This window comes from Chamaea fasciata, unplaced genomic scaffold (assembly GCF_029207755.1).
Source record: "Chamaea fasciata isolate MVZ Bird 193981 ecotype frontalis unplaced genomic scaffold, bChaFas1.0.hap1 SCAF_2, whole genome shotgun sequence".
Lineage (NCBI taxonomy): Eukaryota > Metazoa > Chordata > Aves > Passeriformes > Sylviidae > Chamaea > Chamaea fasciata.
The window spans coordinates 112,823,899-112,837,591 of NW_027094087.1; the positions used below are offsets into that span (position 1 = coordinate 112,823,899).

Sequence of the window (13,693 nt, forward strand, 5' to 3'; positions counted from 1 at the left end):
CAGCACAGCATAATAAGAGCTGGCAAATGTGAACTGTGTTTATTACTTCTACGTGAATGTCTTGTTGGCCAATGGAAATTTAAATGCCCTGTTGATTGTTTCATTTGTATTTGTAGAGAAAAGCTTGTACAGCAGATGAACAATGCTAAATTGTTTTTTTTTTTTCAGTTCTCTATTATGTTACCAACAATGCTGTTCTCTGCTTCAAAGTACAACTATAATTAGAAATGTGATTATGTAAAAGTGGCAGCATCTTATTCACTCCTTCTGAATGAGGATTCAGCTTCTTCCTGTGCTTAGTCCTACTGTGCCTATTTTTGCTTTCCAGATGCCAGAGTTCCTCTTGGGATTGCACCCACCAGGTGGAACTTTTCTTGCAGGGGACTTTATTCTCTTCTGACATCTGCTTCATCTAAATGCAGGAGCTCAGCTCCAGAGTTGAAATTTCTCCTTTCTGAAGCTCCAAGTGCCTTTCAGCCTTCTCTGTGCCACTCATTTATCCATCTCCTGCATGCCAGATATCTTTCCCTGTTGGAGAGGATGTCTCCCTTTTTTTAATTTCCAGGGATTCCCAGAGCCAGTTTTGCTCTCTTTTGAGTCTCTCCTGATGATATTTAGAAAGAACACTTTCCCACCATGTATCTTTGCAAGATACCAGAAGAGAGGAGAAAAAAATAGTCTATTTTGTGCTTCCAAATTGTCATAAAATGCAGTGGCAGAGTTAGACAAGAGAGTTCATGGCTTAGCATTGGGATTGCAAGTTCTTTCTGCAGGATAATAGAATCCTTCTTGTGCAAATGAAGGCTACCCTGAAATCTGTCTCATCACTGCTCTCATCCGGTGGCGTCACCTTTTCAAAAACTGACCCCTTACCAGCCTTGCTTTAGAAAGTCATGTCAGAATCTACTGCATGCAAGATATATTGAAACATCCAAGTCTCTGTATCTGTGTCAAGTTTTTTTTTTGGTTTTTTTTACAAGTGAGCACTATATGCAAATATAAAGCAAGTTGGTGGTATTGGAATATATCCTACCGTTTATTGGAAAACAAAAGTCATGTGTTTGGCTTATCAACCCTCCAACAGAGGTTAGGAAGGTATTTTAGATGAAAAGCTGGCGGACCTTCAAACCACCTGGAGACTTCAATCCCTCCAGTGAGAGCTGAACAGCCCATGGCAGATGTTGTTAATGGGGTGACCCTTTCCAGTGATACAGAATCTTCAGTTTGAGGTTGGGAGTGGGACTCCATGGAGTCACATGGATGGCAGACCCAAGATTATCATAGGCACTTAGGTCTAGAGGTTTTACTGACCAAATGATACAAAGCATTTACATTACTGTTTCTGTATTACGTATAGACATGTATTACTATTAAGGAGTTATGGGATTTTTTTTTCCCCACCGTTTGCTCAGTTCTTTTTATTAATTTACAAACATTTTTTTTGCCATGGAAAGACTGTAAAATAAATTTAGGGATGCCAACAGAGACTGCCTGTGTTCTAGGCAGAAATTCAGTGGCTGGAAATTTCATAAAAACTCATAGATTTTTGCAGGCTGTACTGATGCCTTAAGTTTTAGCTTTCATGTTTTTTAGATTCTGCGCTGCCTAGAGATATAGTTCAGAGTTTCATATTCAGTGTCAGTCAGCTCTCTTCACAGAGTGGGTAGACAAAACAAGCACTGTTCCTGCTGAACACCAAAGACAACTTTCAGGCCCAAAAGCATAAACAGTGGACTGAGGAGAGAAACAAGAAAGATAAAACCTCACAACCTGAAGTTGTAATTGGACAATTAAACCCAATATGCAAATGGACCAAAACTTATAAAAGTGTGAGACCTCATGACTGGTCATCCATTTTGTGACCATTTTGGGTCCACCTTGGGTGTAGCCCTGGTCAGGCTCCTGTCCTTCCCAAGGTCTATCCCAGGGGCGTTTCAATAAATACACACTTTATTCTCTAGCTCTGTCCAGTCTCTGTTTCAGGTCAGCCTTTCCAAGGCATCAGTACAGAGAATGCTGCCTCAGCAAGTGCAGAAGTCAGCAGATCTGTGTCTATTTACACCAAAATGGGTTTCTCATTTTACTTTTGGGCATAAACCACTTTGGGTGTTTAACCTAGCAGTATTTTCTTTTAAAACGAGAAATATTTTATTATTTTATTTATTTATTAGAGCTGACATTAGCATCCAGATGCTTTGATTACCTTCCCTGAGCACTGTGTTTGACTCAGCATTGGCGTCGGATTGTTTCGCGTGCGGCTGCAATCTCTCAGGTTTTCAAGGTCTGTTCTTTTCTTTCTCTTTGTCTTCCAGTTTTCAGTGAAGAGCTACACGCCAGTCTCTACTTTGTCAATGCATCTCTGCAAGAGGTAGTGTTTGCTAGCACCACAGGGACTCTGGTCCCCTGTCCAGCAGCGGGGATCCCCCCGGTGACGCTCAGATGGTACCTAGCGACGGGCGAGGAGATCTACGATGTCCCAGGGATCCGCCACGTCCACCCCAATGGCACTCTCCAAATCTTCCCCTTCCCTCCTTCAAGCTTTAATAACTTAATCCATGATAACACTTACTATTGCACAGCTGAAAATCCTTCAGGGAAAATCAGGAGTCAGGATGTTCACATTAAGGCTGGTAAGTAGAGCCTTTTATTGGATTCAGGCGAGATTGAGGAGGGAGGAAACTTGGGTGTTTCAAAGAGTAGCAGCAGATATCAGCCAAGGGAGTTTGGCCAGAAGTGTAGCCTCGAAACCCTTAACAATCTTAAGTAATATTGTGAATTCTTTCCTCTCCCCTCCTCCCCAGTTTGAATTATTTTGGTGCTGAAAAGTTAGCTTTCCAAAGATCAGTTGAACACAAATACAAGGAGAAATGAACTGATAATCAAACCAACAATCAAACTACACTTGCACATTAAAGAACTGTGTTCAGAAAAAGATGGATTTTGGACATGGGCTGGAAGAGAAGAGGAACGCTTGACCTAAAATCACACCTCTCCTTCCTTGTTTGTGGTCACTTGTGCTCTGTTTTGAGAGAGAAGTTTGTGTCCCCTGCAGTGATTCAGCGGCTAATGTGGGTCCACGGGCAGTGCTTTCTCTTTAAGCTAAAATATGCAAATGAGCAGAATGGTTTTGCATCTGTTTTCTGTACTGACTGGGTCAGCCAGTGGGGAATTACAGAGGGATCAAAATCAGGCCTTTTGTTACAACCCACAAACACATGATTCCACAGCTTTTGAAGATTTTGGTCTATCTTCTTCAGTTAATTAAAATATTCAAACAAACAAACAAAAAATAGTCTGGGAGCTGACCCTTGGCAAATGCAAATCCTTGGAAGCTCTTTATTGTTGGTGGACCTGTGCTTGACTTTTCTCAGAAGAAAACACCCTTTCCTCTGGAGATTTGTCTTCAGAGGAGTTTCACAGGGGAAAAAAATGTGAATGGTTAACAAGGAGATTTGCCTGAGACTTTCTTTTTAAATAATAAAATGCCTTCTCTTCTGCTCAACAATAAGCTAACATTCAGAGATCTGTAGTTTGTATGCAGCTGGGAAGCAAGAATAAAAACCAGGTTTCCATGAAATTCATGTCTCATGAAAATTTTAGTCTAGGAAAGTGGGTTTTCTTGCACAAGAAACGTCCAGTAGAAGCAAGTCATCATGTTACATATATGGGGCGGAATATGATGGTCTTCTTATGAAATTATTTAGTTGCCCATGAAAAAAAAAGCTGGAAAATCAAAGATTCATATGAACACGTCATAACCAACTTTATGTTTGAAACTCTGTTCTGTTTTTTGAGCTTTTGGTTTTTATTTTCATGGATTTGTGGGCAAGTTCTCTGATAGAATTATATTTTGAGACAATGTTTATTTTTGTCTTTTCCGGATTTTTTAGTGTGTCTCCATTTTGAATGTCTTTTGGGCAGCATTTTTTTCCAGGATTGCTTTCTAATTTTTAAATTTCTTAGATAAACCAATGTGGTGATACAAAGGAGGCTAAAACTTGCAGTGTTGCTGGATAAGGCTCTGAACTGACATTCCTTTAGGAGTAAAACATTCATCCATGGAACTCCAAAACAAGACTTCTCCCTCTGCTTGAGAAATGAGCCTTGCAAATAAAAACAAGACCCTAAAAAAGGACTTTGCAGCTGGTAGCCTAGCTGCTTGTCTCAGAACTTTCCAAATTACGTTTTCCTGTGATTGAGGGGTTACACAAGCCCTTGGAAAAGATGCTCACTGATAGCTGTGGTCTGCTACCTTCTCCATGAACTCTCGCTCACAGAAATGCTCATCCCTCTTATCTCAGGGTTTCCCTTCTTTCCATTCTCCTGCTCAGTGCAACTTCTCTCATCCCAGCAATATTCATTTGGTGTGGTGGGAATGATTTTTCCATTTGTGCTTTTATCCTCCTTGTCCATGCAGTTGTTCTTTTTTCTCTTTTTTCATTGAATTAATTCTTTATACTCAAGGCAAATGCTATGCTGATTCTAAACATTTTTTGAATCGTGTTGGATTTTATTATAACGTGGTTTTGTTTAATACAATTGTGGCTTTGTTTCTATATTTTTTTCCCATTAACTGATTTCTCTCAGGGCTGGTCAATCAAATGTAGCTCTCCTCTTACTCTCATTTCTCTGTGTTCCTGACACACATTTCTTTTTACTGTCTGTCACCTCCATCAATTTTCTCCTTCAGTTCACTCTTCAAAATCCTAAACAACACTGACCTTCTCTTCTCCTCTCTGGATGTCTAATTCACACACAGCACCTGCATGTACCTCTGTGCTCCTTGATAGAGCAGAAAACCCTTTGTGAAAGGAAATGTAGCTGGGGAAACTGCACAAGTAACATAAAACATTGTCTTTGTTTGGGAAGACAGGTATCTGCCAGGGAGAGCTGAAGTTTCCCTTGGAATGGAGAACGTAACCCCCACCCCCGTCCAAATTATTATAATTTTGAAATTAAAGGATTTCAGGCAAAGACTTGGTGATAGGAATAACAGTTATTTACTAGGAATATTAAGAATACAAATGCAGTAGTACAAAAAACAAGCCAACAAACAAACATCCTAGAAACCCTGAAAGAGTCAGAATACCACCTGACACCCTGTTGGTCAGGGGGTTGGAAGCAGTCCAAAAAAAGCACTCCTGAAGTAACAGATGTGGTTCTGTTGGAGCAGAGGTGATCCTGTAGAAGGGGCCAGTGGTGGTGAGATGGGTCCAGTCTTCCTTCAGGAATTCAGTGGAAACACTGGATACCTGGTGTTCCTATGACTCAGTTTTTGTCTGGGTAGGAACTGGTTGGCTCCTCCTCCTGGGTGGAGCATCTCCCAATGGGATGATGTAATGGTATCAGCCATGCAGTGAGCCTCGATGGCCCATTAACAGCAGATATCCCCCAGAGGAATGATGGGTCCTGGAAGAGATAAAGAACATTGCCCCACCTGGTTTTAACAGCTGGCCCATTAACAGAAGACACCTGATCCCTCCCCTCCTGGAGTAACAAGAGATTAAGGAAAAACATCTCCCCAGCTGCTTTCAACAGATGAAATAGAATACACATTTTTTGGTTACATAACCCAAGACAAAACATAACACCACTTTCCCACGTAAACGTGCAGTTCCTACCCAAGACTCCCAAAACTGGGTGAGGAAAGAGCACAGAGGAAGAGATGCAGACTTTGAGGAAACAAAAAGATCTGGGAATGCTTTTGTATCAACTTGCAACTAGCCTTGTAAATGTGTGTAGTTCACTGAGATAAGAGCCCACAGCCTGATTCTGGGGGGGGCACTTTGCAAGGCTAACCGAGGAAGAGGGTGAGAGATGTGGGGCTGCAGTTTATTTAACAAACCCTCCCCTTTTGTCCCTGCAGTTTTACGGGAACCCTATACAGTCCGTGTGGAGGACCAGAAAGCCATGAGAGGCAATGTAGCAGTGTTCAAGTGCATTATCCCCTCCTCTGTGGAGGCATACATCACTGTTGTCTCATGGGAGAAAGACACAGTCTCGCTTGTCTCAGGTAGGCTCTTATGGATTTTTTTTTTCCCAGCTGGCAATGGCAAAGACGTTTTCTGTTTTTTGTTGGTTCCCCCCCCCCCCCCCAAATGCCTGGTGTTTACTTTGGTTCAATTATAACTGAGTGGGATGTCATCCTCGCAGTAATGTATTTCACTCCAGTGTTGCTGACTCTGTGTGTGACATGAAGGCTTCAGACAGCCCTGCTTTTCTAGCCTGCTTGAGGGGAAAATAACATGTTTTTTGTTTTATACCAGACATAAAACCAGCTTTTCGGGTGCTGTGGCAGTGGGTTTGCATTTTAACTTTGATGAAGAGCTCGTGCACGCCAAAGAAATTTGAGTGTCATAAACATGTGCTGGGTTGTAATTGTTTTTAGTAGTGATGTTACTCATGGATTAGAAGAAATCCTGAGTCTAAATTAGTTTGGTTATGTTTAAATGAGGTATGTAATCAATATTTATAGTTTCATAGCATTTTCATCCCAGATATCTTCACAGATAACAGTGGAGGCTTAAGCACTGCCATAAACTGAACATATTGGAGTGAAACAATCTGTACTAAAGCAGTTATGTGCATTAATCTATTTACTGACAGAGGGAGAAAATGTGAGGCATTGTTCAGGAATTTGGGCAAAGAAAATTTAACATTTTAAAGCATAAAATATTGTAAGAAATTCATGGGAGAATGAATAGGTAGGAGAAATATTTTCAGTATAGTACAAATCTGAATTATATATAATGGAGACTGCAGCTGTTGTTACACATAGAAATGATTTATGTGTGCAGAAATTGGAAATGTATTGTTCCAGGGCTGTGCAAAATGGAAAAAATAGTTTGAGTTAAATGTTGCTGCAGAGTCTACTCAGGAATGTGTTTGTGTTTATTATGCTCAAGTGTGTGGAAATGTTTCTGTACACCTCCTCAGTATATTAATAATTTTTGTTTTCTGATAAATTGTGTCATTGATGGCAATACTTGTGTCTCTATATAGCTCATACTATCGATTTAATTTCTCTCCATGTTTTATTGATTCCTGACATCACCTTGCAATATTATTTTTTTTCAAAAATTAGAATTCAAAGAACATTCTAAGCATTTGGTAGATATTTAAAAACCATGTAATTGATGATCAGTTGTTCTATGTTGCTGGTGTCCAGTGTAAGCTTGATAAATTCACTTCCTTATTATGCTCTTAGGTTTTGATAATATCATAATGTTTTTCTTATTGAGCAACTGCAACTGGGTGTGTTTGCACAAGGAGGTCTGTAACATCTGAATTGTTGGACTCACTCACCAGCACTTCAGCCAACACAAGTCAGAGTTGTATCTCAATGCAAAACCAAGCTTTCCATTATTCTGTATAAATTGATGCAGAATTATGCTTCAGGTTCCCTAAACTATGATTGCAACTATTTAACATAAGAGTGGATGGACTGTTTATTGTGCTTCATCTTAAAATAATCTGCTACGTGGTGCATCTGTATGTGTGAGTCTTGGCTGGAGGAAAAGAACATTAATTTCTTCATGAATAACTACCTTAATTTTTTTTTTCCAAGTTTATTCATTCTGTATCATAAGAAAATGTGCATGTTTTCTGTGGAAACATAGGTTGAGAGTACACAATCTGAGTTCCTTCTACCCCTGTGATATCTGAGAGTGGCTCAATCCTGCCCTCACCCTGGAATCAGGAGTAGGGGACACCCAAGCCTCTGTAATCTCCAATTTAGGGAGAAAATATGGCAATTATTCAAAATATCATGGCTGCCACTTAGAGACAATTTATTTTTTATTGGCCTATATTGCTTTTAATCCCAAATTTGGGGGGATAAAACTGTGTAATAACATTTAACTCTGTGATGTAAATCTATTTTTTTCCCTTTACGCCCTTTCTGACAAGGCTAAAATGATTAAAAATCTTTATAAACATAAAATTTATAAAATAGAAACTTTAGCAAGTTTCTTGTTATCCCACAATCCCTCATTTCTGCAGTTGGGAATTTAAAAGAAAATAATACATAGTTCATTAGAACAGACGCTATAAAAGACCCCATTTATTTAAATTTTTTTAGTGTGCAAGACCAGATTCTTCAATCTGGCACACAGAAAAGTATTGGAAGCTATTAAGTATTGGAAAATATCAAGTTCTTATTTATTAACTTCTTTTATTTGTTCTAAATAACTGATTTATTGGTTATTCATTAGCATCTTAAAAATTAGGGCCAGCTTGAGGGGAAAACTCTACTGTGAAAGGAAAGAACATAAAGAGAGTTATAAATATGTTTGAGAGTGATGGTTATACTGGTTTGAAGAGGACAAGGCTTTTGTGGGGTTAAAAAAAAGGTAGTATTTACTTGAAAAGTAAGAAAAGCAAAGAGAAAAATAAAGTGTGTGAGTGGAGAGGATAAAGATGAGAACATTTTCTGAAGGGAGCTGACAAGAAAGATGGGGAGAGACTTTTTATAAGGGATGGAGTGACAGCACAAAGGGGAAAGGCTTGAAATTGTCAGAGAGCAAGTTTAGATTGGATATTAGGGAGAAATTCTTTACTGTGAGGGTGGAGAGGGCTTGGAAAAGATTGCTCAGAGAAGCTGTGGCTGCCCCTGGATCCCTGGCAGTGCCCAAGGCCAGGTTGGACATTGGGGCTTGGAGCAGCCTGGGACAGTGGAAGGTGTCCCTGCCCATGGCAGGGGTGGCACTGCATGGGCTTTAAGGTCCCTTCCAACCCAAACCATTCTGTGATTCTTTCATTTCCACTGAGGTGATGCAACCATTTCAAACAGAAGCCAGAGAAGCTCTTTTTTTGTTGTTGTGTTTTTTGTTTGTTTGTTTGTTTTTGTTTTTGTTGTCTGAAGGACTTAAACCCCAATGCAATTCTTCCAACAACAACCTAGAGTAAATATTTCATGTGCCTATCTGTAGTCCCATTCTGACTAAGAGGATAGAGATCTGGAGATGTAAGAAGCACCAGAATCCTTTATTTCAGCAATTACTGCTGTAGATGCCAGCTGGTTTTGGGGTTTTTTGTTGTTGTTTTCGTTTGTTGGGGGGGCGGTTGTGTTTTTCTTTTTCTTTTTTTTTGTTTCTTTTAATGTCAATGCAATATTGAAAAAACAAAAAACAAACCCCAAACCAAAACAAAACCCAAGAACAAAAGCACGATGTTTTTACTTTCATAGGGTAAAAATATCCTGCCTATTTTAGAAAGATTGTTTTAGAAGGGTGTTCCTTGATTAAAACCGTACAATGTTTTTGGTCTTGCCACGATGTGCTATCCTGGGCATATCTGTATATTTGGTTTTCAGGGAGCACAGTGATGTCCACAGTAATCAAAGTGTGTAATAAATCTAGCTGGGCAAGAGCATCTTCTGTTTCCTGGCTGCAATTTTATGTCGTGCCTCCAGGTTATTGTAAAGTAATTGGGAGTTGAAACACATTAAGACCTATTACCCGAGCGTTTCCAAGGAGTATCCCAATAAATCACCCTCCATGTTCAATAAAGGGGAAGGTGCCCATGTTTGGAGCCAGAAATACGAATTTCTGTGAAGTTTCCATGTGCAAGGACAGCTGCAGCCTGGAAAGGTGTTCGGGAGCTTGTTTTCTGTTAAGGGAACAGTTCCAGAATTGGGGTTTTGCTCCTGCACTTTCTCTTTTGATGTGACAGCAAATCTGAGGCCAAAAAGCTTTTACATGGTCTCTTCTAGGGGTAAAGGTAGCAAGAAAATAGATTTTTAAAGCAAAGCAAAACCAATTATTTGGATGAGTCTATTTTGAGGAAAAGCAGAAAACACTGAGCTGCAACAGCAAACACAGAGAAATCTTTTCATACTGGAAAACTCCATTTTAAATGATAATGGTGAGAGGGCTTATTCAGCTCTCTCCACTGGATACAGCTGTTCAACAAACAATGAAACTTTGCAGGGGTGTCTGACAAGCCCTGAAGTGTCAGCAAAATTAAGGATTGATAGTAACTCTGAGAAGTCTCAAGGGGCTCACAAAGTGCAGGTAACTGCTGTACCAAGCTCTGCAGCTGCAGCTGCAGGGTCTCTTTTCCTAAAATCCTTATTTTCTGAAGTGTTTTGCATCGTCAGGTGACTTGAAACTGAGTCTGAAATTCATTTGAATTATAACAGGGAGAGCAAGGCTGTGCAGTTTGCTCTTGTACTCATAACAAAATCCTACATGCTTTCATTAATGACACTAAACATAAAATCTTAAATCAGCCTAGAGGATTGCGTTCATCCTAGAAACACCCTGGAATATTTTATGGATAGCTGCATATGGCTGGTTCAAAGGTCAAACTTCCTTTCCCTCTTCCTGCTTTCCTTCACAAACCATTCCCAAAGAAAGACTTTTGGAATCAGCTTTGTGATGACTTTGTAACCACTGAATGCAGTCTAAGCCCTGCAAAGCATGTTTCTTGTAATAACAGCCAAAAAAAAAAATTAAAAAAAAATAAAACTAAGGGCCAACAGTATAGGAAATTGCCAGAGCTTCTGCTCGTGTTGAGCAAGTGGAAGGCAGAGGGGAGTCAAAAGCTTGGCTCACTTCCTCTTCACACACAGAAGTGCGAAGCTGGACTAGAAGGGAAAGTGAAATAACTGCTGATTGTGCTGTGCCCAGGTGAAAGCACAGAGCAGAGCCCACTCATTCCTTAATTAGTCCCGGAGAGAGCAAGGGATGGGTGTGGTTGTAGGCGGAGGAAAGCAGAAAGGGATTGCTGGAAGTGAAGGTCAGTGTTCGGGATCAGCAAAGAGAGAAAGGCAGAATGGAGAATGGATGTAAACAAGGACTGGAGAATTAACTTGGGTCTGTCACTGCACTCTGTGTTTCTGTTAGGAATGCCTCCTATCCTGATCCTGATAACTGCAAGGGATTTTGAGTTTTTCTGTGTTTCTGAACAGTGCCAAGAGCAGGATCACGAGTAAGTTTGTGCCCTGACCTTTCTGAATTCCCATTTTCCTGTCTAATGACACACTGTGCAAGAATCTCTCGGATTTAAACATGGACTGTGACTGCTTAAAAAAAAAAAAAAAAAAACACAAAAAAAACCCAAAAAAAACCAAACCAGAAAAAAGGAGTGACAGACAATACCAACTGTGCACAATGGCATATTTGAGTGTTCCCTGGAAGAAGAGAAGCTCTGAAGAAAGGTGGGTGAATATGGATGGAACAGGGTGCCCTGCAGGGCTGTGATTGACGTGCTGGTGACAACTGATGAGCCTCCCAGCCAGCCTGCTTCCCATCAGCCAGGAATTAGTCACGCTGGACCACAGCTCGAGAAGTGTCACTGATGTACACTGACCTACATTTGGCGTAATGAATTGCATTATTTATTTACACACAGTTCCTCAAGTCTCGTCTCTAAAAGGCTCAGGGGCTCTTGGATCCCTTTCTGCACAAAGGGCTTTTCTGGACTGCTGTGGCTGGCAGAAAGCAGTCAGTGTTTGCCAGGAGTTATCACGTGGTGACATCTGAAACACAGCACTGCAGTTTTGGGCTCTGCTGGGGTCTGGAGATTCCAGCAGTGGCTCAGTTTGCACAGAGCTGTGCTTTCAGCTATGAGGTTTGTACATAGTGCAAGGAAAAAAAAAACCACCAAAAAACCAAACCCTTTATGGAGAGTGGTCCTGTGTGAAGCCCTGTGGTCAGAATTAGATTATTGCTGGTGACCACAGGGATTGAGTCCAGCCACTTGACTGAGGCTGGGTCTAGTAGAGATGTACATAGCTGTACATGTACCATAGCTGCCAAAAACCAAGCATTCAACATATATCTAACCTATGCCCCTGAATGCTCTACATGCAGGATTTCTTCTGGTTCCAGGTGGAGTCAGATGAAAACTGATATTTTTTCAATGATTAATATTAGCAACATACATAAAATTAAAAAAAAAAAAATCTGCATGTAAGCTACTTTCTACCAAAAATGTGTCAGTGAGGTTTAATTCTTCTCTTCAAAGTTGTATCAGCACTCAGAAAGCACAGCAGGGAGATCTCTCCATCTGCTGAACTTCCCTGACTCCGTGGAAAGCTGATGGGAGCAGCATTCAGCCAGGCTCAGGTCAGGCTGCAGGTTTGCTGTTACAGTAATGTGCTTTCCTAGCTTCCTAAAGACATGTAAAGTGCACTTGCCCATCTCTAAAGACAATATATTGCTTCCTCACTTTCTCTTTCAGCAAGGTTTTTTTCCTGAGGGACCTGGGGAAAAAAATTATTGACTGCATTATTTAAGAAATGTCTAATTTCCCACGTTTTTCCTGAGAGCACTGCTGTTTTAAGAGGACAGTGGAGATGGTAAAAAATTAGCACTTCCTGCTTGTGCAAACAATTTTCACACTTTGCTCTGTCTCATGAACTAAAATTGTAACTGAGCAAGGCCATGTCCTTCAAACCGTTCACAGAAGGAAATTATAAGTAACAAGCAGTAGGACAAGGGGAAATAGCCTCAAGGTGTGCCAGCGGAGGTTTAGGCTGGATATTGGGAAAAAGTTCTTCACTGAAAGGGTGGTCAGAACAGACTGCTCAGGGAAGTGGTGGAATTGCCATCCCTGGAAGTGCTAAAAACACACGTGGATGTGGTACTTAGGGAGATGGATTAATGGTTGGACTAAGTGATCTTAAGGGACTTTTCCAACCTAAACCATTCCTCTGCCTTCTCTGGACTCCGTTTTTGCTTCCTATTCCATTACATTGGAGTATTTTGATCAGGTGAATCATTTTGAAGTTATGTCTCTGGTGTGGGCAGCATTGGATGCCAGGATTTCAAGGATTTCACAGCTTTTTGTGAGCCAGGAGTTGGGAGCCACTTGAGGGGAGGAAGATGGAAAGCATCTGATCCACATGTCAAAAAAAATCACTTTTTGGTAGCACAGAGGGAAGTGAGTAATGTGGTTGTAGCACAGGAGTGGTTTCTGGTCGTTTAATCAGCACAGGGAAGTGAAATGGAGGTGTTAACATCACAGAGACTGGTATTTCCCTATAGAGAGAACTTGTGGATTTTCCTCAGTGTGACTGGACATTTTGGATGGTCTGAGGGCAGAGAACATTGGTGGCTGTTGGTGAGAGATGGAGGAGAAAAATAAAAATATCTTTGAATGGCATGTCATGGTGGTTAAAACCCAGAAAAGTCAAAATTTGCTCTGTTTCGCCATATCCAGCAATTTTAATTCTAATGGAATTCACAAATAGTAGCGGTGGCTTTGACATTTCAGTAATGAAGCGTGTCTGGGAGAAAAGTGGATCATAATTTTTCTTTCCCCTCTGTTACTGCTGAGTTCTGGGCAGACCTTCATTTCCATCAATGGGAGGGACCCTTTCCCTCTTCTCATTTTAAAACAAACCAAAATAAAAAACCCAAACCCAACAAAACCTGAATCCTCTTTCTCAATTTTTTTTCTTCAACCCTTTAATTTATTTCCTCTCTACTTAAATTAAAGCATGTGAAAAACTTGATTGGATTCGGGTCCTCTTTAGAATTGCTTTTGCCTTCTTGAGAATTAAACATAGAGAGAGAGGGAGAGAATTGCAAGTCTGCTTCTGGGTAAAAGCTTCCAATTTTTTTTTTTTTAATGATTTATGCCTTTCTTTCTCTTTTCATCTCTGTATCCATCAGTGTGTATGTACATATACATACATTTTTATATATATATATATATATATATACATACATTTATATATATATAT

The 13,693-nt window shown here is 40.3% G+C and overlaps 1 protein-coding gene across 6 annotated transcripts in view; it reads left to right on the forward strand.

The window, feature by feature from the left end:
- Nucleotides 1-2,317: 2,317 nt before the first annotated feature.
- Nucleotides 2,318-13,693, forward strand: part of DSCAM (DS cell adhesion molecule) — a 384,919-nt gene continuing 373,543 nt past the window's right edge. For 5 of the 6 annotated variants that reach the window (XM_066177137.1, XM_066177136.1, XM_066177138.1 and 2 more), the window contains exons 1-2: nt 2,554-2,630; nt 5,867-6,013. In XM_066177137.1, coding sequence (XP_066033234.1) covers nt 5,911-6,013 — 103 coding nt within the window. In that variant the 5' untranslated portion in view covers nt 2,554-2,630; nt 5,867-5,910. Of the gene's footprint in view, nt 2,631-5,866; nt 6,014-13,693 lie in introns of all 6 variants that reach the window. The other variant, XM_066177133.1, reaches the window with a different exon arrangement.